The 26,305-nt window shown below is 38.8% G+C and overlaps 2 protein-coding genes across 9 annotated transcripts in view; one reads left to right on the forward strand and one right to left on the reverse strand.

Annotated features, from left to right (window-relative positions):
• LRBA (LPS responsive beige-like anchor protein) overlaps positions 1 to 13,932 on the forward strand; it is a 374,344-nt gene extending 360,412 nt beyond the window's left edge. For all 4 annotated transcript variants that reach the window (XM_039551359.1, XM_039551361.1, XM_039551360.1 and 1 more), the window contains 4 exons: positions 2,167 to 2,268; positions 3,493 to 3,707; positions 10,245 to 10,396; positions 12,396 to 13,932. In XM_039551359.1, the coding sequence (XP_039407293.1) occupies positions 2,167 to 2,268; positions 3,493 to 3,707; positions 10,245 to 10,396; positions 12,396 to 12,486 (560 nt within the window). In that variant the 3' untranslated portion in view covers positions 12,487 to 13,932. The remainder of the gene's footprint in view (positions 1 to 2,166; positions 2,269 to 3,492; positions 3,708 to 10,244; positions 10,397 to 12,395) is intronic.
• Positions 13,933 to 19,126: 5,194 nt separating this feature from the next.
• Positions 19,127 to 26,305, reverse strand: part of DCLK2 (doublecortin like kinase 2) — a 79,810-nt gene continuing 72,631 nt past the window's right edge. For 2 of the 5 annotated variants that reach the window (XR_005601813.1, XR_005601812.1), the window contains 4 exons: positions 24,923 to 25,003; positions 24,043 to 24,159; positions 23,156 to 23,238; positions 20,410 to 20,496 (listed from right to left, as the gene is read on the reverse strand). Coding sequence is in view for 3 of the 5 variants with exons in the window: in XM_010412159.3 (XP_010410461.4) it covers positions 20,284 to 20,496; positions 24,043 to 24,159; positions 24,923 to 25,003 (411 nt within the window). In the remaining 2 variants the exon portion in view is untranslated. Of the gene's footprint in view, positions 20,497 to 22,327; positions 22,341 to 23,155; positions 23,239 to 24,042; positions 24,160 to 24,922; positions 25,004 to 26,305 lie in introns of all 5 variants that reach the window. The other 3 variants (XM_010412159.3, XM_039551363.1, XM_039551364.1) reach the window with 2 other exon arrangements.

A 26,305-nucleotide genomic window follows, 5' to 3' on the forward strand; every position in this document is an offset into this window, starting at 1 on the left:
TATGTGTTAATGCAATTTCTGAAAGCAGAAGAAAGCAATAAAACCAGAATTCTAAAATTTTGTTAATACAGGCAGCTCATTTAAAAGCAAACAAACTAACAAGACCTTACATGCACAAAGCTGCCTCCTTTTAGGGCTTGGGAATGACAGGGAGAAAGAATTGGGTTGGCAACATTAAATTGTTACTGGATAGTATATGACTGTTATGGTTGCTGTTACATTTTCCCCCAAAACTGCAGGTTTGTGGCTTGGCTACATAATGGTCATTTATGAATCTTCTGAGGTGCCTGGCCCATGTTTAGGGGAGCAAAGTTCAATAGAGCAACTTTGCTCTGAAAGGTTTGTGAGCAAAATTCACAGGATCAGCCACCTGAAAAGTACCTAGAGGTTATTAAATCCACCCTTATGCTTCTAATTTGTTGGGAGTTTTTCCTTTGCTCCCGAACCAGCTGCCGTACTTCCTGGGCTTGAGAGTGTGTTTTCAAACAATATATGAAACAAAAGTCACAGCTTTTAATGGCTATTTCTTAAGAGATTAAGACAAATTCAGCAAGTTGCTCCAATGCATGTTCACATTTAAAATGCTGGCAACATACATGCCTGGGTGTGTACATGTATGCACACACATATATCATGTCTATATCTAAGAAGAAATCGATTTATTTACTTTTCAAATTTTTGTATTAATATAAATTATAAATTATAATAGTAACTGCAGAATAAATCAAATTTTGAAAGGTCAAAATTCTTGACTTGAGACCTTGTCATAGATTATGACCTTACCTAAAAGCCATTGGAATGTGGCAGCTGCACAGATGTTTTGGGAAGTGGTATAAATGGTCTGAGTAAATATATTTATGCAAGCCCAGATCTTACACCTCTTTTCCAGAGAAGTCTCTCAGTATACATACGTAGGGTCTGAGAAACTATAAATATAGCTCCATGTTTTGTAATAACACTCAGTACCAGTATTGCTGGCACTGCTCTACATGGACAGATTAATGACATAATGCTGGGTTTATCTTTTAAAAAGTTACAACCTCAAATGTAATTTGATTGATGCTAACTTAGTGACTGATGGAGTCAATAGGTCCCATTATTACTCTGTGTCTTTGCAAAACCATCTCCTCTTTTTCAAGTGGAAAAAGGTTGATTTTATCATTGCGTTACTGCCTTGTTGGTATCTCACATATCATCGTTTATTGTGAAGTGAAATTATTCCCTGCTGCTTAAAAACTCATCTAAACCTTTTGAAAGCTACATGACAGCATTGCCCAAGAAACATCCCTTAGAGTTTAAATCCTTTGTGGAATGCTATGAATGAGCTAATTATATGGTAATACAAAAATAACTTTGTGATTTTTGTGAAATGCCAGCACTCTTGAAGAGGGCAGTGAATAACCTGTTAGTAAAGGTATAAAAAGATTTAAAGAGCTTTATAGCATTTGCTTACCCTTTCTCTGCCTTGACCTGGAGAATAATGTTTTTTCCTTTAAATGTGCCAGTTGTACAATTTTTCTTTTTTTATTGTATCCATATATATTTGATTATAAAGAGACTCTCAAAACCCCCCCAAAAAACTAGTTCCTGTTGCAGGGAAATGTTTAATAGGAGCATTAATGTTGGGTTTGAGTGGGATTTTTTTGCAAATTCTTCAGAAATTCATACTGACTGTGGTCCAAGCTCTACATCTTCCAAAGAACTGGACCTCAGGCTGAGGTTTCATCACTGTTATTAGGTTAAAATAAAATCAGTCACTGAATGTTTTCCTTCATCTTTGGGCACTGTTGGTGTCTTCTCTTGGTACTTACTGTAGTGATACTTGCATTTACTAGTGGCTGTTACAGGAAAGGGTAGTAATTGTCTTAAATCTCTCCCTCCACAAAATATAAATAGAGGGAGAGACAGAGGGAGGGGAAACCAACTGGTTGGCTTTAATGCACACCTGACTTTCCTGTTACTGTGTGTTAGTAAATGTGCAGGCAGAGTGCTGCTGCTGTACTGCACAGGTAGTGCAGTATACTATGCAAACAGGAGCGTTGAAGTGATTTGTAAGCAACATGAACTCAAAGAGCAAGGAAACAGAAGGTGCTTCAGTGATGGAAAGCAGTGATTTTTGGGAATAGACAGTAACCAAAGATTGCTTTTATTGTTTTTTCATTGAAGGTGATTTTGCAACTCCTCGAGCTGTTCTGACAGGGCATGACTATGAGATCACCTGTGCTGCCATTTGTGCTGAGCTTGGCCTGGTAATAAGTGGTTCAAAAGGTAAGGTAGCGCTTGTCATTTCTTTCTCTTCATGAAGCTATACTCCTAATGCCAAAAGGAATATAGTCTCAGGTGGCAGAATTTATGAACTTAATGGTGGTTTTATTTCTAACCTTTTTTTTAGTTGGTATGGAATTTGAAACCTCTTTTTAAACACGTTAAAACTGAGGATTGTTCAGACATTCATAAGAAGAGGCAACCACATCAGTTTCCCTCCTGATTGCTATTTCTGTTTGTTTATCTGTGTAATTGCATATAGTATAGTTGGATACAACCTTTGAGGGCCAGGATGGTGAAGAGTGGCTGTTATCCATAACTTCTCAAAAAAGGGAAGCAAAAATTAGTTGTAGGAGAATGTGCTGGATTGTTAGTTTAATGAAGGGTATGTATAAACTACTGGTAGTTCAGTTCAAGCTCTTTGAGCTTGGCTGCAAAACCTCTAATATGCCCCGTTTGTGTTCTCAAAGACCTCCTTTTGGCAGGCAAATTATAAAGAATGATGTTGATTCTATGGATATTCCTTATACGTTTCTTATTTGCTTAATTGTCCACAATTATTTTTAAACCGTAAATTTCTTGGAATTAGTATCTTTCTGCCATAGTGTTTCTAAAGAAGCCACTCAGAGACACTTCTTCAGAGTTGGGTGTACTCATGATCTGTACCTCTGTGCATTTCTGTTTTATGCATGTGAACTCATGTGGCTTATGTACAAAGCAGATATTTGTCAAAATATGTTAAAAAAGCAAATACTTACTGGGTCATGTATGGCTTAAAATCTTAATATGAGAACATACACTTTTAGAATACCTACATGTGTATATTCATTACTCTTAGCTCTGTCTGTGTTGGGAAAATCTCTTTTTAAGGTTCATTATGTTTAATTACTCAAAATTAACTGATCTCAAAATTAACTCCTAAAAATTAACTCTCAAAAGTAACTACTTCCAGCTTTAAAGAAAATCCACAAAAGGCAATCTGTTAGGTCTTTAACTGGTTATGATAGGTGCTCTAAAATACCTTAATGCAAAGCTTTTAAGGGATAAGATGTTCATCTGACTCTCTGGCTCCCCTAAAGTCATAGGCAATCCACCTAAACATAGTAAAAACCACTATAATGTATTATAATAGTGATTATTTAAGTAGAAGTCATGACTTATTATTTGGTATATGTCTTTAATTGAGCATGTAAATCAATAACCTGAGATCCTGTTCTGTCTCACTAGAAGGACCATGTCTCATACATTCTATGAATGGAGATCTACTGAGGACATTAGAAGGTCCTGAAAGATTACAAGGTCCCGAAAGCTGCCTGAGACCAAAACTTATTCAAGCTTCCAGAGAAGGCCACTGTGTCATATATTATGAAAACGGCCTCTTCTGTGTGTTCAGTGTGAATGGGAGACTGCAAGCCACTATGGAAACAGATGACAAGATAAGGGTGAGTGTCCTCAAATGTGTGCTATCAGTTCCATGGGGAAAACCTGTGAATGTTGGAGCTGTGTGGAGACTCTTTCTATAGCCAGACCATAACTGTGTGATATTAGACCATTAGCATAGCAGCATTCTGAAAAAATTTAAGGGCACCATGTACTCTTAATAACATCAGGAGGGGTCTTTTACAGTTTTAACTGTAAAATAACTCTTCTCATAAAGGAATGCTGTGTAGACATTTCCTTGAGGCGGAGAATACAAATATTACCAATTGCTGACCAGGAGAGGCTGAGCTGCATCTGTACTTTTGAGTCTGAAGGTAGGAGGTCAGTGGACATGCTGCTTTGTAAGCTTTCCCTTTCTTTTGGCATCTCTGACTGCATTCCTGCATCTCGGTTCAGATAGCATGTGTTGTGCTGAGCTCCATGAATTTTACAGGGATATGTCTGTACTTCAACTCCTTTAGGCCTTTGGCATTTGCTAAGCAGGCAGGAAAGTTCCACATCTTCAGCTGCAAGAGATGTGGAGCAAGTCCAAAACTATGCAGGAGGCATTTTAAGCTTATGGCTTTATGAAAATTATTTTATAATACAAAATGAAGGTCTCTTGACAGTTCCTGTGTAATAGTATCTATGAAACAGAACAGAAGCTGCCAGCTGTATTGCAGTGCCACACCTCCAAGCTGACTTTAATAATCTGATGGAAGACCCCAGGAACTCAGCTGCTGGGATTTCCAATGTTCTCCTGAGTTGAAAGCTCTCAGAAGTTTTTCCTTTATTTGGATTACATGTGTCAGGAAGAAAATCCCTCTCTGCCGTCATGTTCGTTTTACAGAATTACTGGCATTCTTTCAGCTCTTGTGCAAAGTTGTGAGCACTTCTTTCCATACTAAAGATGGAAGAATGTGTTAATGTATTTGAAAGAATTTTGATCTTCGTTATTTCCACTTTTTAATTTGTATGGAACAGTGACTGCTTCATTAGCACTGAAGTTTCTGGTACAGTTCAGGATATTCCACTTAAAACCTTTCAAAACTCTTATGTACTGTGCTCTGCTACTCTAGTATCCTTATGTCATCCATTCAAAATGTCAGCTGTGCGGGTGGTGGCATATGCAGAAATAACTCTCTGTGTAGGTCTCTCTTTTCCATAGTGAGAGTGCAGTCTGCAGGGGTTAGGGGGCATTTGATCTCTGTGTTCTGTGGCAGCCACAAGTGCAGGTTTGAGGCTGGGGAAGTGAAGTAGGAATGTGTATATTTCTGTCCCCTGACATTTTTCCAGATTAATGTAGATTTTTGCATCAATTTCCTGAAATTGTACCTTTGCCTGTCCTTGTACAAATACTTCTGAGATTTTCAGCCTACCCTTCATCCCAGAGTTCTTTCCATAAAGCAAAACGATATCACAGTGTTTTCTCTTTTTACATTAATAATGTTGATAATCTGTCACTTTCAGTTGTGATTATGTTGTCAGCTAGGCCAGCAAATCTGTAAAATATCTAGAAATCCCTTGCCGGCTAAAACAATTTCTGTAGTGTTTCAGTCAGTACCCACAGCTTTAGGAATGTTGCTGGAGGCAAAGGAAGTTCTGCTCTCTGTGGGCCAGAATTACGTTTGTGGAGGGGTTTGGGGTTTATTTTGTTTTGTTTTGTTTTCTTTCTCTCCCAGTGGTCCCAGCTGAGCTTTACACTTAAACAACCTACAGCGTCTCTGCCAGTGCTTCTGCACTACATCATCTCTGAAGGAGAGTGGCAACTGCATGATTAAAGTGGGGCATTTAAAATGAATAGCACCTACCCATGGGCTGTGCTGACAAACTCTCCTTGTTGGCTTTTGCTTGGGGAGGATAGAAAAGGGAAGGAAAAAGGTCATAAGTGTGGAATCTGTAGTGTAACAGTCTTGGTTTTCCTGTGTCATTATGGGCCGGTATTTCAGGACGTTATTGGCAAAACCAGCAGTTTTCGATAATGATGTTTGGATCAACATTCTGATTTTCTTTCTCGTATTCTTGTGCTAGAAAACAGCCAGAAAAAATTCAGATGCTCTGGGGAAATTCAGGGTCCAATCAATGCCTTCCACCTGTTTTTGTTTTAAATACTGTATTGCTCAGTGGAGCTTAGGCATATTGCAGCACATCTACCATGTAGTGTTTAGATATCTTAATGAATAACTTTAAATAGTGTGCTTGTTCTGAGCAGTAAAGTTATTTTACCCTAAACAAAGACTGTATGCTGTTTCACCCAGAGGAACCAATTTATTTTCCTTTCCTGAGTCTGTTTTGAAATGTGGAAGTACCCACAAGACTCCTGCTGCTGTAAGCCAGGGCTGTCACAGTGTCAGCTCTGCCTTTTTACAAAGCACTGCCTTTCAAAAACCTGAAACGTTAAAAGGGATTTGTGCAAAGTTGTGAGACTTTCCAAGTCAGAAATGCGGCTTTTAGAACATTGCTGAAATTGTGCACTTCGGGGATTATTTGAGAGATTGAAGCTCATGTTGTAAGAAAGATTAGTTGCAGGGTTGTTTCAGTTTCATACCTAGCAGAATTGCAGATAAACTACGCTGGGGAAAAGCAGAACAGTAAAATTGATTCATGTCATCCTCTTACCAGCTGGAGTACTTGGGAGTAAAAGCATCCTTTCGTTTGTTAAATCTTGAAGGGCATATCATGATACTGAAATGTTGATAGGGTCACCTTTTTCTTCCATTCATTCCTTCATCCCTTCATTCATTCCCTCATCCCTTAATATATATATAGGCAAGTGGCTGAGAAATTTATTTATAAACAATAAAAATTAAATAAATCAACATCTTGTCTTCATGACAAGCCAATGACAGTAAAATTGCACAGGTATTAGTAAGGGTTCAAAGCCTGTACTTTATTTAATCAAAAGATCACAAAACCTACTGCATGTTGCAGGTAGTGGAAGAGTTAAAGATTAATGGCTTTAATTTGCCTTTTAATATGGCATTTCTTCAGTAAAAGCCTCAAGTATAAAATTCAAGTGAACCATGACCATAAGGTTAATGGATTTTCATCAGCTGAATTTTATAAGTGTAGCAAATAATTATTTGTCACGGTCTTCATTGCAATTTGGAAATACCCTTAGGAGGCTACTATTGCTATAGAGAAGAAAACCACCCCATATTGATTTTTGCTTCTAATGAATAATCTCTTTAATACTTGTGTGGTTAGTTAGATCTCGTGATCATCCACTCAGTGCATGCTAGTTCTAGATAATTTTCAGCCTTATCAGTTTGTTTTCGGCCCCTGTCTTGCTCTACTCTTCTAAGACAGCCTCTAAATTAGAGTTTTCAAGCTCCTTGTGTCTGTGCTTTCAAGGTTCTTAGCATGTTTCTGATAGTAACAATCACAGAAGCAATTAATGGTTGGAACATTTATTTTTGGGGGGGAGACGGAGAAGCTTCAACTCACAATACTCAATTCTAACCTTGGGTAGTATTCTGTTTTCCATACTTAGATATGGTTGGAAAAACTCCGTATGTTCTGCTTTATTGTATCTAAATTTACATGTATGTCTTGTCATAATTCAAAACATGACTGAAATAGGTTTATAATCTTTTTTTTGCTCAGTGTTACATTTTGTTTACAGTATATGTTTGTGTTTCAATTACACTCCTTTTAAAGTTATTGTATGAAATAAAATTCCAGCATTGTGATCCATTCTGACTCCTTGGGAGTTGTTGCAGTAAACACTCAAAATTTATAACATAATATAGAAGCTCTATCTTAATCTAAGTGTCGCACATCGTATAATTCTTACAGGATGTATTTGGCATCACAGTAATAGAGTGCAGCAATACAAAAAATACAGATGTGCAATATGTCTGACTTCAGTTACTGCTGCTCACAAAGCAGTATCTTGCACACACTGTATATTTTGGTTTCTAGGCTTGTCAGCAGTCTGTATAAACACTTCAGTGTTGCATGAACGTAATGTCTTTGTGTTTTAGTTTCTCTGATTTTTTTTTTGTGGTGCGGGCACTATAAATTCTCTATGTTAAGAAAAGCCCCCAACTTCCTTTGCCTGAGGTATGTAAAACGTTTTGCATATTTGCAAACCTGTATAAGCAGAGACTGCAAGTGCCGAAGTAATTGCAGACTTCAGCAGAGAGAGATGTTTGCAAAATCCCGTCTTCAGTTCTTTCTACTGTTTCCTAAATTTAAATCTTTGAGCTGGAATTTTGCTTGTAGACTATCATCCTGAGGCAATTTCCTTGCCTTCCAGTGACAATGTTTTAGTCAAAGAGAATGAGTCTGTCTGTAGAACCGTGTGTGTTTGGAATTTAAGAGCCACTGCCCTGAACATTCTCCATGCTTACATCATTCTATTGAGAAGTTGGGCCAGCTGAAATTTATCACAAGTTAATCCTGACGTGAAGGGTGTGTATTTTGTTGAAAGGCTGCCCAAATTTAGCTGATTCACAAACGTTAAGTTAAATACATTTGTAGATAATGCTTAGCATCCACATTCTGTACTGAACATCTGTAGGCCGTGGATGCAGTTTTTCCCTGCAACCAATCATCCCTCACAAGAGGTGCACAAAAGAGCCATGGCAAGAAATGTGATGGTGTGACCCAGGACAAGGAAAGGGAAGAACTGATGAGGAGGCAGAGGAGAAAGAGGAGCAGAATCAAGAAAAGAACCAAGGACGGGCTGCTCCTGTGCTGAGTATCATGGAGAAATCTAAAAGTACAGAGCAGAGAAGGAAAAACAGAAGTCAAGCTGGGGAGCAAAAGTCAGAAAGAGAGCAGAGAAGAGGCACCTGGAAACAGAAAGAGAGCATAGGAAAAGGTTTGGGCTTACTGGAATTATTAATCACGGTCGAAAATGCAGTTTCAAAGGTCTTGATCTTGCTGGTGGCTCATGCTGATGTCATTCCACATGACAGAATCCATTGAACTTTTTGGTTTTGTTTCTTTGGAAAACACTGCAAACCTTTCCATTTTCCTGGACATTTGGAGGATGAGGCTGTAAAATCAGGGCCTGGTATTCTCTACTGCTTACATTTCTTTTCTGTAAAGCAGCAGGCCAGGATCCTCTTTTCAGAAGTTTTTATCCGCCTCCGGGTTTCTGTAGTAGTAATTACTGAGACCCGCATGGAAAAGATATTATTGCTGTGAGAACAGTCAGTCATGGAGTCTCCGAAGGGTTGGTGTTGGGAATTAGCTTCATTCAATGCTTTTTGAGGTGGGGAATGCTGAAGGTTTACAGAGTGATGAAGGCGATGGCTGAGATGAATGGAGAACTCTTACTTAGGAAACCCCACAATATGAGACCTATGGGGTACTTGCTGGAACTGATTAGGATCACCTCAAAACAGGTAATAAACCTGTGCTAAACTTCTGCCAATTCTTGCCCCCCTCAGAAGGCATCATCAGCAGGCTGAAAAACAGATTAAGAAAATTCATGGGCAGCATTTCCATAAATAGATACTAAAAGGAACAGGTGAACTTTCTGATCTTTCTATAATCCAGTGATTTTGGGTGCTGTGGTGCACAGGGGGAAGGGGCTGTGTGCTGACCGGGCTGGCAGCATCTCCTGCTGCCACTGTTGGGAGTACACCACTGGGCTAGGTAGATTATGGTCTCTCTCCCCCCATAAATTAGCACTTACTCTACTAAAATTTCAAGTTCAGTTCTCTTAAGCCCACCCCATTTTGGCTTTAAACTGGGGAAATCCCTCTTTTAAGAAAGATTTCTAGTGTATCCTGTCCATTTAGTATCTGATAGTATCATCTGGTATAGTCATCAGGTAAAGAAGGAAAATTACTCTTCCGGATATTTAGTATGTATCTTGATTTTTTTCCAATAGCACACAAGAAATACCACAATAGATTGGAGATTCTTGTTTGAAAGTCTTGACTCTGAAAACCAATGATATCCCATCTTTCTTCATGACCTGGTTCCCAAATAAAGATTTCAAGTACAGATTTGCCATCAGTCCCCATCATGCATACAAAAGGGTATATGCCAGTGAATTTTTCACAGGCAGTTTCAGGATGGATGGTGAAAGGAAATAGTCTCTGTTAAGAGGGGTGGATCATTATTTTATTAATCCAGTGCAGGAATCTAAAAGTGCTGGTCTAAATTAATTTTAGTGATTTGTATGACAGTTCAGTTCCTGTCAACATTCAGCTTCTGCTAGGCTAGTATTAAAGACCCTTGGGGGAATGTCAGGTGCTGTATTTTAACGCCAGTACTGTGCATCTTGTAAATCTAGCTAATTAGAAGAGTAAATTTCTTTAGCTGACCTCATATTGGATCTTTGGAACATGGAATAAATCACAGGTCAGGTGAGACTTAACTAGTGAGATCTAATGTATTGGAGATTTGTGCATAACAGCATTAATTCCCTTGCTGGGTAAAATAACACAACAATAATGTTGCTTCCCAAAAGCTTGTGTTGATATCAAAGTCTCCCTGGGCATTCAGCTGTCAATATGAAACGTTTTACTGAAAGGAAAAGTGGGGAATTAAGAGCAGCGCACATTTATCTGACAAATCTCCCTGTGATTTGCCCCTAGGCCATTCAGCTGAGTCGGGATGGACAGTATCTGCTCACAGGTGGAGACAACGGAGTTGTCATGGTCTGGCAGGTGTGGGACCTCAAGCAGCTCTTTGCTTACCCAGGCTGTGATGCTGGAATCCGATCCATGGCCCTGTCCTATGACCAAAGGTGAGAGCAAAGTCTGGTCTGGATGAGAGTTTTGGGGAATATATATTTACAATTAAATTGCATTTTTGTTGTTCTTCTGATTGTGATTTCTGATTGTGGATCACAGATACTGGTGATTATCTTGAGAATTCTGCTTGCATAATTTTTTTTTTTTTAACATGTCATATTTAGGGCAGATAATCTTTTTCAGGATTTCAGCTCTTTAGGGAATGAAGAGAGATCCAAGAAATCTTGCTTTGGCAGTCTTTCAAGATAGGCTGAGTTATTGGTCTGCAGCAATGTATAGTGTGGGTCACAGGGAGGTGGAAGGTGACATGTGTACTTTCATCTCTCTTCTTTCACTTCCAAGACAAATCACATTCCTAATTCCAGACCTTCATGTTAAAAATAGAACAGTTGGAATAGTTGCACAACAAGATTCCCTCCATACATCTATATATTTGCTAAAGCAAAGAGTCATTCTCAGTTCTAGGAAAGTTATTTTATCCACATACAGCATGACCCTTTTTGAAGACTTCTCCTACTGAAGGTGACCAGTTAAAATCTTTACTGCAGTTTCATATCACCCTTTCCAATGCAACTGTGCTTGAAAATGCTTCAGTGCTTTTATCACAAAAACATGGTTTGTTTATAGGATGGATGTTTCCCATTTCATCTGTACACCTTTACCTTTCAGGCTAGGATTTTATTTGCTGTGGTGTGTATACTAAGTGGTGTTCCTGTGTACTTTTCAAGCAGATTTGTCTCCTAAATCCCATAGAGATTTGTGCAGTAAAGCATGTTGCTGAGGCTCTTAGCCTTCCACTTGCTGAAGTCCATACTGAATGTTTTAAAATTTTTATCTATGTTTCTAAAACTTACACAAAATGAAGTTTAAAAAATCCAAACCAGTAAAACCTGTGGACTTCAATGAAACACTGAACAGCTTCTTGATAAGCATCACGAGAGATTATTGGCATTTTTGATGAAGCAGTTTTCCATTAAAAAAAAGCCCTTGCTGTTAAATATATTTCAAAACCTGGAGTTACAGCTGTTGAATCTTAGATCTCGGAAATTTTGCATTTAGACAATCTTTGAACTGCAATTAATGACGTGTTAATGAACTGAAATTTAATATGAACATACAGAAATCTATCCATGTGCTCAAGTTAAGAACCTTTGGTTTTGGAGACAAGGAAGAGAGATACTCGGGTATTTTACTGCGTAATTACTGATTAACTGCAGGTAATTAATCAGAGTTATTTATTTGGTATGCATGAATGTTATGTGTTTGAGAGTGTGGAAAAAGATATTTTAACCCAGTAGAAAAACAATCAGAATGGTGCTCTTGACATGATATTCTGTGATTCTATCAAAATGCAATGTTTTGATGATCTCAGTATTTGTTTTGAAGACAATATTGCAGCTTTTTTCTCTGAATTTTTTAATTCTCAGGCTTTTTTTTCCCCAAAATGCCAGGATTTAATACATCTTTATAGTTCTGATTTTTGTAATAATTTAATGAGACCGTAGAGAAGATAATATAGAAACTCTTGATTGTGTGCTGTGTCAGGGTCATGGCTTTTCAAACATATCTAAATGCTCTCTAGTAGCTGGCCAAGTGTAAGGAATTCAGAATGAGTGTCTCAGTGGGAAAGCCCAGGGATTGCTTTCAGGAGCTTCCAAAACAGTCAAAGCCTTCAGTTTTAGTATTTCCAACTGAAGGCCAGTGCCCACACCCAATTCCTTCATGTAGATGTGCTGTGGGAGTTGAAACTGAAATGAACACTTCTCCTGGCCTTCCTTCACTTTGCTGCGACACCAGGGCTTCATCCTGCTCCAATACCCCCCAAAAACCAGCCAAGAAATAGTCCTGGGGGAATCCCAAGTGGGCCTTGCAGGACAGGGATGCTGGTGAACAGTTCTGTTGTCCAACTCTCAGCTCTGGCTTCAGGCTGCCCACACAAAGTGCTGCACATTGTTTTGCATGTTTTCTGATTGGTAAATCTGCTTCCCTCAGGTGTATAATGACTGGAATGGCGTCCGGGAGCATCGTGGTTTTCTACAATGATTTCAATCGCTGGCACCACGAGTACCAAACCAGGTACTGACCTTCCCAGAGGCTGGGATGAGCACTGACAGGAGCAGCTGTGGCCAGGAGGGAGCTGCACACAGCACTGCCTCCCTTGGTCGAGCCACCCCATGGCTCCTTATAAATAGTTCTATTACATCTGAATGTAACTTAAATTTGCTGGAAGAAGCAACCTATTTTTTAAAGTTAATTGCTATTTTTGTAGACCTCGCTTGACTTTTTTGGGGGAAGGGCAAAGAAGCAGAAAACCAGCTGCTGGGTTCTGTAGTTAAAAAATCTATATTTTTAGTGACAATGAGAAGTCTATTTTGATCCCTGTCTGTAAACAAAACCTAAAGTAAAGATGGTTAAAACTCACATTCTAGCTATATTATGAAGAAACAGATTTTCCATCTGAAGCTTTATCTATAACCTTGAGGAATATATGATTTTAACATAATGGAAATTAATTATGGTATTGGGGGAATTTTAATCTGTGCTATCCGCACCACACTTTGTCTCGTACTTTTCCAAATGATTGTACTACATCAGCACCGAAGTTTCTGGGAATCAAGGGGTAATATATAAATTATGGTTAATGTAATTTTAAACTTTGCAAATCATTTCCATCAATGTTACTCTTCAAGCATGTTTCTAGGCCTAGACAATTAGTTCTTTTTTAGTTGTATGTTTCGTGCAGTTACGAGAGAAATCGGGAATGGAGTTTGTGTTACATCAAGTGTGAATCCTTTTTAGTTTCTACCTGGCATCTCCTTCAAAGCACACCAAAAGGTGGATTGTTCCTCCAAATAAGAAAGGCTAATTTTGAAGGCTTCAGATCAGAAGCCCACAGAGGCAGGTGATTTTAGAAGGGGCAAGTTCCAAAGCACATTTCTGCTGGTTGACTGTGGAAGCAGGGAGGCAGCAGGTGCTTGCTGGTGCACAGACCCCATCCAGCAGCAGAAGCACAAGATTTGCAGGCCACTTTTTCTTTCTTTTTCATCAGAACATGCCCCTGCAATACTATAGCACATGCCATATGCCTTTTCTGCCTATAGCAACAATGTCTTTCGTATTTTGCTACCACCAAATCCAGTCAGATCCTGCCCAGTCATATTAAATTACCTCTTTCTTTTAGGAAATGACAAATAATTTATACTAAGGAACAATAAGCTATTTTGGTGTTGCACAAATCTACTTTTCTACAAGATTGCTGTGCAGAACTCTGTGAAAATATTTGTGAAAAGAACTGTTACTGTTTTGTAAGTCTGTATTGCATAAAAATCTTCTTTGTATGTTGTGATCTCTGAGTTGAAATTTACATTCCATATCTGTATTGATACATACATTTCTTTAGCTGCCTACTAGAGCAGTTCCTGGTTTTTCTAAGCATTTAACTACTCTCTCTTTCAGTAAAGATTTGGAATGACAAAATTCAGTTTGAGTGAAGAAATGAATAAAATTACATTTGTAATTGACACCTTCAGTGGAGTACTGGGTTCTTGTGATTCAGGGTATATTCCCAACAGAGGACAGAATTACCATGGCTGATGCATTTCATGTACTTGGTGTGTATGAAACGGTGTCCTGTGCTTTCTGCATTTTCATACTGAGGTGGTTGTGGTGTATCAGTAGTTACATTTTCATGTTTTGTGTAGCACAAGGATGATGGGATTAAGCAAAGACTGTAGTGGGTCATGTCTGTGGGAAGCGCCTGGTGTACTGAGCTATGTGTACTGCACATTTGTTACGCAGAACTTGTACTTCACGCTTCCTTAAGTTCAACAACATTCACAGCCTGGTATCAGCAGAGTTTGAGGGGAAATTGGAATAATCTTGAACTGCAATTTGTGTTTGTCTCAAACCAGGGTGGGTTTCCTAGGCTGGGTGGAGGGAAAAAATCCAAATAACCAACCAAAGGTGTGTTTTGCCAAATGGAAATCCTGAAAGTCTTCTCTTTATGAGGAAACAATTAATGATAGAAGTATTAGTTCCTGATCTTGGAGCCTAAATGTTTCCCGGGGAGTTGATTGTTAGATTGCTTGTTTTAGAAAGGGCTCTATTGGATCAGGAGGTGCTTTCCCAAACTGGAAGCACAGCTGTACCTGTGTGTGCTGTCCTGAGTTGCATCGAGCCCGTCTTGGGAAGCAGCAGTTGCTGCAGTGTGGTGTTCTGCCATTGGAGTGCTGCAGCAGTTTGTGGGAAAGGACATCTTCACCTTCTCCTTCGTGAGCAGGCTTGCAAAGACACCCCTGTTCTGGATTGCTCTGGTGTGTGGGACATCCCCTCCTTCCACAGGTAAACCCAAATACCTTTGACACCAGCCTGGGGGCCTGGGTGTGCACTTGTGATCTCAGCTTTGGCTGAAGTAGTCCACCTCACGCTGTTTGTGATGAGATGGAAAACAGGCTTAAATTTCTAACTACTCAGGTACTTGTTACTCTCTGCAGGACAGCACCTGTGTCACATGGATCACCTGAACCCTGTTTAATCAGCAGATGCCAGGCATTAACCTGCAGCTGGGCCTCATTTGGCTGTTAATGGCAGAATGTTCTGGAAGAGAGGGACAGACCCCTCTCCTCAAATGCATTTATGCAGAGGGAGCGTTTATGAAGAGCATTTCTTTACGTGACAGTCTGGCCTTTCTTCTGCTCTGGTAAGTTCAAACAGAGCTGCTGCAGATGTAGTTATGGGAAGTTCTCTGTAGTAGTGCTGCTTGTTTGGGTTGTGCAGAAGTACTTGGCAAGCATAGCTTGAAACCCCTTCTATTTTCTATCAGCAAATTGCTGATAGAAATGCTGTAGGATCTGGAAGAGGAGATGTGGGGGTCAGAGTGGGAGTTTCTCTGAAGGAAGTTTGTGTTGTGGTGCCACTGCAGGCAGAGGTAAATGAATGCTGTGAGACTTGAAAATATTTCTGCAGTTCTTGGCTGTATTGTGCTGTTATCATAAAGTCTCTACACCTGAAGGCAAGCTGTGCATGTCTCTGTTATTGTTTCTGGTCCTGACATCCTCTTGGTAGTCCTCCGCCTATCTGCAGTGCTTTGTTCCTGATAAACATCCCAAGGAGCTGAACTGATACCAAGGTAATGGGAAGTGAATTTTATTGCAGTCAGGACATGATTGCTGTTTGATGTATTGAATAAGAATGGCCTAGATAAAGTGACTGTCTAGATTGTAGTTTTTCCACTTTATGTCCTAGATTTCATATTCATAGAGATTTCAGTGTGCTTGTGGTATGGCATAATTTTTTTTCCCCTCTTTCTCCCAGAAGTAATTTGAAGGGAATAACAGATCACTATATTGTTCTTGAGAAACTGGCTTTAGCCTTGTTAAATAGAACCAGAGATGAGCCATTCTGAGAGTGCTGCTCTAAACCAGTGAGACCTCTCCCATACAGTGTTAGGATGAAACACTTGAAATGAGTCACTTGTGTGGATTTAGCATATGCTACAATATTATATGAAATCCAAAATAGTTTATGCAGAACCAACCTAAGATTTTTAGTAAGCTATTACAGTAAATGATGCTTTGTAATTTAAAGTTGCTCTTTAAAAGCTCTGGACAAAAAGAAAGTGTAGGAAATGGTTTCAGATTTTGCTTAGATGTACTGAAATTCAACTATGTTTAATGTAAAGCTCCTCAATTCAAATACAACCAGTGTCATGAGATAAAAACGTGTTAAAACATACAAAGTTTGAAAGAATAAATTGTAACTTGTACCTGTAAATAGCTTACTTTTAGTTGAGACTTATTATCAAGAAGCATATTGTTATAAAATGAATGTAAAATATTTCACAACTATTCATATATTGTAGGAAATAAAACTACTTTTTTTTTTTTTTTGTAAATTAATTGAGACATTACTGGAAAACATAGTCTTGAAACCAAGAGATGTATTTAGTAAAATCTGAAATTGCACACAACTTTGCCCCTGGGACTGCATCATAGTGTCAGCTAATTAAAGACAGTATGATGTGTGCTTTGGAAATGATGCTGCATTGTGTGGGAATAGACAAAAAGAGGTTCCCAAAATGTGGTACTTGCTGTTGCTAAATGGACAAAGTTTGAGATGTGATAATTTATTATTTTTTTCTTTCTTCAAGTTGTTCTAGTATTTTTCTTCCTGCTATGCGAGCTGTGAGCTGCAAAATGTTGTAGGCACAGCTCAGTCTGGTTGTGTGGTGAGACTTAGGTGCATTCAGTGATAGCAATATCCAGTAACAGAGATACGAGTTCATACATTGCTCTCCCATTTTGCTTTTTGCCTTGCTTATCCTGTGTGCAAGGGATGCTTTTTCAAGCCTCTGTAGCTGCAAGTGTTTAGACATTCAGCATTTAAATGCTTTAGACTTCAGTATTTTCTGTTAATTGGCAATTATCTCCCCCGTTATTTTGGGGAGAAGGGAACAGTTGATGATACTTCCGGGTGAAGCTGTGCTTTTCTGAAACCTGCACTCTTGGCTTCCTGTTTCCAAAGGAAACAAAAGCACTTAAAATTCAAATTCTCTTTGGAAAAAAAAAAAATTCAAGAACAGAAGCAAGAGCCTTCTAGTGGATGGCTGCTACCAGTCCCTGCCCTGGTATTTTTTTTTCATAATGCTAGTTTAGTTTAAAAAGGAGACAAAAATCCTGCTCAAGAGGATTCCCCTGACAGAAAAGCTCAACTAAATACCTATTTCTGTTCATTAGACATTGAAGCTGACTGCAAGTAGGAGGGTTTAATTTGCTTGTCTTTTTTGTCATCTTAAAACCATCACTTTTACTGAATGAGCATTTTGGGTAGGTTGCTGGTTTTGTGCATTTCCAATTGCTGTTTGGATGTAGCTTGAGAGAAAGAATGAGTAAATCTGAAATACAATTTCCCATTTAAAAACTGATAGAACCAAAGATGATTGATTGATAAATACATATTTATATAAAAGTGAAGGAATCAGTAGATCTATGCTATCAAGCTGTAATAAATAGACCAGTGTCTACTGGGAGGAAGAAAGATATGAAAACCAGGATTAAATGAGATTTACTGACCTGTGTAAATATTCTTAATTAGCTGAGAATGAGTCAATACTTGATGGAAGTAACATCATCATTAAACATCATCTTTATTAATATATTTTGACAATTATTTTAAATAATTTTTGATGTTCCAGAATGGGGGCAATGGTCTGTAAGGGTAAATATTGATGGGAATCCAGTGGATGTAATGTGCTGATTTACAGTAGGAGAGGATTCAGTCCTGGGGATTTTAAATCTAGAACTGCAGGAATGGCTCCACTGGGCTACTGTGACAAGTACCCACCTTCAAAGGACCTAAAAAGACCAAGGATAATTAAAAAGATTGGGTTTTTTAGTAACTCATTTTTTAAAATGTAGGCATGGTAGCAGTAGAGCTGTCACTGTGGAGTGTTTGTAACACTCCTCATTGAGAAATGTGTAACTTGTTTACAGTTTCTGTAACGGTTTCTTTCCCTTTGTAACAGGAAAGAAATTGTGAACCAGAACTATTTTTGCCTTCTCCCCAGCAGCAGCTGGTGGCTCTACAATAAGAGAAGGACTAAATGAAAGTGCAGCAGGTAAGAAACCACATGTGATACTTAGGAACCTTCATTAAATGTTTTAGTGTTAACCAGCAGGTCTTTATTTTTATGTTAAAGTGTGATACCTCCTGCACCTATGCACAGACTGAACTTACGTGGAGCTATTTTAAGGCATGGAGTAGTGCTAGAATTTTGCCAAGGTCACACAAAGAGTTGAGGACTTTCTCAGCTGTGTTTTTATCTGATTTCTGGCCATATGATCATCTTTCCCAGCTGGCAGCACTATTTTTAAATAGGCATTTTGGCACCTGCCTCTGCTTTGTCTTGTCTAAGCATGTTTAGATGTTGGTAAATCATGAGCTTAAGGACACGAAGTCAGGGTATTTGTCTTCACTTTCTTCTTCCATGAGAAAAGGCAATTGCTTAGAACTGGCAGCTGACCAGGCAAGTGATGATCCTCTCTGTTACAGATGCAAAACCAGAAACTTAACCCAGTATTCATTATTTGTTTGATGTTCCCTCTCTGCTGGTCTCTCAGTTCAGCTCTTTTAGGGGTTCCCTGTCTTTGCTGTGGAGGCTGGTTAGCCTGCTCCACCTGAAATTCCACATCCTTTCTTTGGCTGAGTCTGAGACTTGTTGCAGAAATCACCAACCACACAGGCAGCCAGCTACAGACTCTCACCAGTTTCCCTTCTGAGTAAGCTTTGTATTTCTGCACTGTACCAAAATACAAGTTATTTTACACAAAGGCTATTCCCATACTCTTCAAGTACATTGAACTTACTCCAGGGAACCCACAACAAAGTTAATTAACAAGGATTGGTTGTGGCCCAACCTTTTTATCATAGTTTACTACATGCCATGGTTTCCTACCTTTAATATTTTTTTTGCCAAGATGTTGCACATCTTTCTGCTACCATCAGTTTGCACTTTCTGATCTTTAAATGTTCTTCAAAAGGTAAAGCAACCATGTTTATTCATGTCTTTCATAGGAATCAATGAACTTTAAAACAATGCAGTTTATGGGAGTCCCGCAAATTAATTCTATTAAATTGTTTTGGTAGGCATCTAATTGTTCAGTCTCTGCAGAGGGAATAAGACAACAGTTTCACTGGCAAAATAACTGAGCTCCCAAAGAAATGAATAACATTTTGTGTTTTGGTTTTTTTTTAATGAAGAAAGTTTATTGCAGGTCTTTCTTTTACAATTCTAGTAGAAAGTATAGCTAAGAGAAAAAATGAGCTATGACCAATTCATAAGAACGAGCAAAGAAAAAGGATTAAGCCGAATACATACTCTATTGAACTAAGCATTATGGGAAAGATAAAACCTCGTCTATTTTGTGACTGCAGATTAAGGAGAGCTGCTTCCCAATCCTGGTTTCCAGTGCCTGCACCAGGTGAATAGGGAGAGATAGCACTGACAAACCTCTGATGGCTAGTGATGGCAGCTCCTCTATCAGCTTGTCCTAGAATTAGGAGCTGCTCAGTTCATCATAGCTTAGAAAACATGCAGCAGGCTTTCCCTTCACAGGCCCAAAGTAATTTTATTTTATCTAACAGGTAGTCTGACCCTGGAGAAAGGTGTGGATGGGACAGAAAATGGCTAAAGCAAAAAGGCTTCCTTCACTCCAGTCTTTGTAACAAATATATGTCCACTGCTCATGTTTACATCCCAAGTTACTTTATTTAAATTCATATTATCTAAACACTACCCTGCCTGCAAGTCAGATAACAAACTTGATGGAGAACAACCATCCTTCCCTCTCTATCTCCAAATGTTTGTCTCATGATATTTTACAGTTAGTCCACTAAAAAAATTCTTCATGAAAATTTGCCTCTTCAAGTTTAGTAGAAACTTGGCTAAAAATAGAGGCATTGGAATAGAAGGCAAATAGAAGTTTTCTTCCCTTGACTGCCTCTCCCACTTTTCTGAGAATTCCCATCAGAAGAACAGAATGGGGCCTGCTGGTGGAGGCGAGGCCAGGTACCTGTTCCCCACCTCACTGCTCATACAAAAATATGGTTAGCTACACCATAAGTTAGTCTATTTAGAGCCCAAGGCTGTGTGAAATGGAGTTAATAATTAACACAAAGAACTTAAAAAACCACCTAGCATTGCCAGAGTCTTTCCCCTACTGCTGTTCCCAAGATGTGGTTTGCTCACCTGCTGTGAGGGAGAGGATCAGACCTGGCTGGGGCTCACCACAAGAGGTGCACACAAACTGAAAACATTCATGGGAAATGAAGAAAACTGTGGCCAGAGTGCGGGGAGCTTCAGTTGGATTTGTGTTCCCCAGTCCTATGCACCAGGCTGATCCCCAGCAAGCTCAGGAGAAGGCAGTGTGGGGGACCGGAGTGGCTCAGGAGCAGCAGGGAGGAGGGGCTCAGACCCAGCCACACGAGGATCAGCAGCTGCAGCAGCAATTGCAGACATTTTCTCCATTCCAGCTCTACCAGAGTCCTGACAGCGCTTGCTGCAGAAAATCTGACTCTCTTTATCTAGAGCTGTGTTCTACAAACAAAACAAAACAAACCCAAGGCAAAACATGAAACAGCACTTAAATACAGCCCTGTCTTAACTTAAGGGTTAAAACAATCTACAAGACAAAGTGCATGCATTACAGCCAGGAAAAAAAAGGAGAAATAACATCAGAAATCTTTTATATAATGAATGGTATAATTTTTGTGATGCTGATTTTAGAAAATGTAAGGCAGACTTATCTTCCAGATATATGCTTGCCATTGCAGGTTTAAAATTTTTGTCTTGCAAGTCTGATGTGGAAAAAAAGATGGTATGAGTGGTTGTGATAGAGAAGGAACTTGTCATAGTAACTATTAGCAAAATTTATGTACCTGTGTTTTTGCTCACACAAGGAATCAGATGATGCTTACTGAGAACTCAGTGATACATTTCCTGTAACAAACCACACAGTACTGAAGGGGAGCCACGGCGGACAGTGACAGATGGAAACCCAAAGCTTTTTTCTGTCTTCAAGAAAAGGGCCTGTTTTTCTGCTTAGTGTTGAGAGTAGGCAAATGACCTCTCATGTTGGCAAAAAAGCATAATTTCTGAATTCTATACTTAAAAATTAGTTTACAGGAGAAGGGAGCGACAGGTTGGAATGAGAACTGAGAATTCCATAGTGCAGTAGGTGGCTTATCTGGAGTATGTGGTACATCTGCTGAAGACAACAATTTCCATGCCCTCTACAGGATAAATGCTAATTGTAAAGATCAGGTGCTCTGCCTTTTCCAGGGCAATTTATTTTTTTGATTGGACTTGCTTTACTAATGTGAAAATTTCTGTGTGTTTTTAGTGGAGTTTGACTAGTAGTACACTATTCACTGAAGTATCTAATACCGAAATAATTTTCTGACACAAGTTAAATTTTGCATGGTTCATTTTTTTTTTTAGATGTGCTTTATTGCATCAAAGTCATCAAGGACAGCAGAAATAAGGTACTTACCTCTTCTTTTTTTGGTGTTTTGTTTTTTTAACTCAAATTACATCATGCCTACCTGCATAGAGGTACAAGGAGAAAATTCCATAGTCCACAACTGAGTTCTCTGCTACTGCCAATCAACACTGCAAAGGGAGCATGCAAGGACAGGAGCAGCTGAACAGGGTCTGGGCTTTTGAGATTAGTGATGGTCTAAAACTCTTTTAATCAAGACACCATTGCATTTCCTTTTTTTGCTTGCTGGAAAAAGAGTTGTAAATACAGGGGTTTCTGCTATTTCAGTGGCAGGTAAAGTTATTTAAAGGGGGAAGGACATGCTTTCAGCTCATGCTGACAGTGATTTTCTCCTGTGCTGTCCTCATAGCAGCAATACATTCTTACATAATGCAGTTTAGAGTTTTCTTCTTTAATTTTACTGTTGCTAAGCGAGAATGTTTTTTATTAATTTAGGACTGATTAGCTCCTGACTAGCTCTTTGATACCATAAAGGGAGTGACAATTGGAATTTTTTTTTAAAATAGAAACAGTGTTTAATTCAGTGGTTTTGTTCTTTGCGTCTGTCTTCAAAGGGTTCTCATCTTTTTCTAGCTGTTTTTAGATACAGTAAGATATACACATGCACAAAATTACCTCCAGGAGAATACACCAAGACGTGTCTGAGGAAGTAAATAATTGTTGTATTGGCATTTGCTTTGCCTATTTTAGATATGTATCATTCAAGACAGAACACCTTAAGTGCTTAAAAGATATTCCTTTGCTGGTTTAATGTGGCTGTACAGCTTTTTCCACTTCAGACTGGCTTAGTTATTTCTCCTTTCTTGTTACAAATGGAGACTATGTATTTTTTGTGCAGCAGAACAAAGCATTGCAGTTAGTACGTACCATTGCCTTGGACCTACTCAGAGGGAAGCAATGCAGGCATTGGGAAAGGAGGAAAAAGGAAGGAAGCAAGGGACAGAAACTAGACTTACTTTAAGCAGAACTAACACAATTGCAACAAATTTAGATTTACAGAACATTTTTTTAATTGAAAAAAAAAAATCAGTTATGAATTAAGAGCAACATGCTTTTGGGGGCAGCAGGAGCCTCCTGTGCAAGGACACTGAACTGGGAATGTGCAGTTTTACTTATCTGCCACAGGATGGTATTATCTGCATGGGCTGGGTGACAGTGTTGGAATGAGGTGATGCTAAAGGGGGCTCCACTGAATGTGCAGGTGGACTGAGAGAGCAATGCACTGCAATACACGAGAGTTACAAAGTGTGCTTGTCTGAAGCTGAATGTTGGTAAGCAATGACTGCTGGAGCAAGTGAAGAACTTCTGAACACAAAGGTAACTAAATTTCAAAGCTCAAGATAAACCAGGGCAAGAATAACAAATCGGGGGCTTAACCCTTATTAGATCACAATGTTTTGAACAAGGTTTGACTTTTCCTTTCAGCATTAACTGGGAGCTGCATTCAGCAATAAATAATTAGGTATTTATATCCTTCCATACCTGTTATAAGGAAATAAAGCAGGAAAAGGTAAAATGAGGTGAACTTTCCTGGCTGAAGGAGTGTCAGTAGCTAACAGAAAAAACCCACGCCAATAAGAAGCCAGAAGCTATGCTGTGTCAGAGATCTGAGACAGGCTTAAGTGGCATGCAAGTTGGAGAGGGGCTGAGAGTTAGAATTAAAATTGCTCTTATTACATATAGTGCATTTTATACCAGTTTTCAGCTTCAGGCTTATCCATAGTCTCAACAGTATAAAGAATGAAGCTCTGAAGTCCCTCTCAAACTGTCAAGTCAAACTGTCAAATGAAATGTAGACAAGAGCATGAACCTGAAATCCACTTTCCGACTTATTTTTATGTTATCACTTTCCCTACATTTAAATTGTTTGCCTATTTAACTCACATAAATGTATTTACAAAGACATAGACATAGGCAGAAACATTTTATTTCAATTTACTGACTCTCAGATGATTAAAACAATTCTTTGTTAACATAAGTGGGCTGGACTTTGAGAGTGATTAATAATAATGGGAGGGTGAGGGTGGAAATCCCTGTTATGTAATTTTCTTTAAGTTACTGAAGATACTCTCGGTGTGCAGTGTCTATCCTTGCATCAGACAAGGACGGGCCACAGTGAGATCAGAAAGAAAGAAGTTTCTGAAATGGAGCCTGGGTTCCTGGCACATGTAGTGTTGAACAACAGTGTGCTCAAGATCAAACAATACTTGGTCAGGCACAGAGGAAAAGCCTACTTAACTAACGAAGTGGGCTGTATGATTTAAAAAAAAAAAAAAAAAAAATCACAGTTTTTATAAAGAAAGATTTCAAATTGTTAATAAACTTCATTTTAACATACACCTAACTTAGTATTCACAGGTTTCTGTTTGAAAGCTGGTTTTTATCTCAGGTGGCACACTGTGATAGACTTGGTTGCTCTCAAGCAATGATAAGACAATCCACATTATCCAGCAATAAAGACTAGAATTAGAGACTATTCTAGTTTTGGGTTTGCTATTCTTGCACCACACATGCTCATAGAGCACTGTTAGGAAAATATGCAAAGTATACTATCAATGTATAAAAATGTTCATTTCTCTTACCATGATGACAGAAACCCCAGCAGATGTGTTATTTTGCTTGGGTAGGGTGTTATTAAAGTGCTGCTTCAGTTTACCTGTTACTTCAGCTTGCATATTATTCTCCTGGGAAGCATCATCCTGTAGAAGAAGGAACACAGTATTCCAGTTAGGAAAAAAACCAAGTTTTTCTTCATCATCATCAGGTACTTTCTGCTTTTTAATGCATAGTAAATATTCAGATAGGCACTTCAACACTCTGCTACATGAGAGAGAATTCCAGAGGAAGGGAACAGAGCAATCACTCACTCTTTTATGAATGACCTTCTATTACTTAAAATGACATGTGGCACTTCTAATGCATTGATTTGTCCCACAATTATAAGCTGCAGGTTTGATTCAAGCAAGTTAAAAATAACATGCTTGAAATAGTGTTAAGAATAAAAAGCCAACTTGTCACTTGGATTTCTTTCAAATCACCACTTTAAATGGCCCATCATGTCCTAAGTCTGGAAGTGTTATAAAGTACCATAAATATGTTTTAGAGGAGCTGTTATCCATAGATACACTTGTTAATAGTTGTCTTCTCTTGTGTCAGGGAACTCCACAGATCATATTCAGTCTGTCTTTTAAAACATGCCTGAAAATAAGCATTGACTGTGTCCATGTAAACCTAGTACTTATTAATAATTAATTGATTTTAAATCAATAAGCAATGCACTTTGGTGTTTCCCTTTGCTGCTGCCTGAAGAGATGGAGGACTTGACAGGCATCAGCTTAGTGTCTATGGTAAATTAGGTGTTACATTTGCTAATTGTACTGCTGCTTCTGAACACTACAAGTTAATGGTTAGATTTACAGGTTTAATGTCAAATTAGAGACAAGTGAAATGTGATTTACTTACTGACACCCAGGGATGGCTTAGGATCTGTGCTGCTGTGTACCGGGCTTCAGCATTCACATGTAGCATCAGGCTAATTAACTCCTTCATTGAAAAAGAAAGAAAAAGAAGAGTGGGAAAGGATATTGAAACTGAAAATACTGTTGTGCCAAGTATGGTGCAACCCCAGCTGATACCAGAACCAGTGATACCAGTGTGATGTGAATGGAACAAAATATTTGCTCTTTAGGATTAAGAGTCTGCCAGGCAGCATATTTCAGATCAACCTCCTCATTGTACTCATGTTGCACTGAGCCTTTTGAAACCAAATGAAAAAGAAATGTTAAAAAAATCAGCTCTAATGTTCCACTTTGTTCTCTATATATTCATTCTGATGACCAGAACAAACACAGACCTGGGAGAGATGAGATCCTCTCTGGTCAGTGCACATGCACACAGTAACATTACATAAAAAACACAAATCAGAGACAAGAATCTGCATCTGAAAGGCAAGAAACTATGAAATTATTTGAAAACTGTTCTCTTCTGTGTTGCTCCAGAAGAATAAAAGACACTGAGCCAAGCCCTCTCTCCACCCTCACCCCCCAAAAAAAATCTTTTATAGCCTCCAAATTATCAGTCTTCATACTCTCATCAAGATTATTTCAAGGAGACTGTCCATTGCTTCACTTTTGGGAAATGGCTTCTTCAGGCAGATAATAACATACCTAACTGAGAGGTTTCCCAACCAGCCAAGTTATTTAGTCTGTGGAAATCTGAAATGAGAGATCCCAAGCCTGAGGACTTTGTTTGTTCAGAATGCATGTCTGGAAATGTGTGAGGTGACTGGGGCTTGGGAAATGGATAAACACCCATTGGGAAATGCAGAAAAATACATAAAAAAATTCAACTTCTCATTGGCTGGATAAACAAACCATCTCCACTTGCTAGTGAGTCCTCAGATATTATTCAGAGCACTTTAGTGAATTAACCTGAGAAGTGGGGCTTACAACTTGGAACCTTTGTCCTACAGGCACAATCATTTTAAACAAAACTGCAGTGACCACACAAGAATTGCTGGCAATGGCAATTAGCAATGGCTGCACCTCTTGAAAAGCTCTCATAAATGCCTCAAAAAAATAGGAAGAAATGCCAACTGCGTCCAGTCCACAGAGCAATAATTTTTCTTTTTTAAAGAGTGATAGGAGGGAAAAATTCAGAGACACATTTATTTTGCAGCTGAAGCACTGAACATGCTGTGAAGTGCATCATGAAGTGAACTGAATATTATGTGGTGTTCCCTGAATGGAGTTGGCATTTTGCTACCCTTGCTCAGACAGAACATGACAGCCTGAAACACCTGAGCTTTCATCAAGCACTGTTCAGCTAAACCAACTAAAAAGGCAG

This window comes from Corvus cornix, chromosome 4 (assembly GCF_000738735.6).
Source record: "Corvus cornix cornix isolate S_Up_H32 chromosome 4, ASM73873v5, whole genome shotgun sequence".
Taxonomy (NCBI): domain Eukaryota; kingdom Metazoa; phylum Chordata; class Aves; order Passeriformes; family Corvidae; genus Corvus; species Corvus cornix.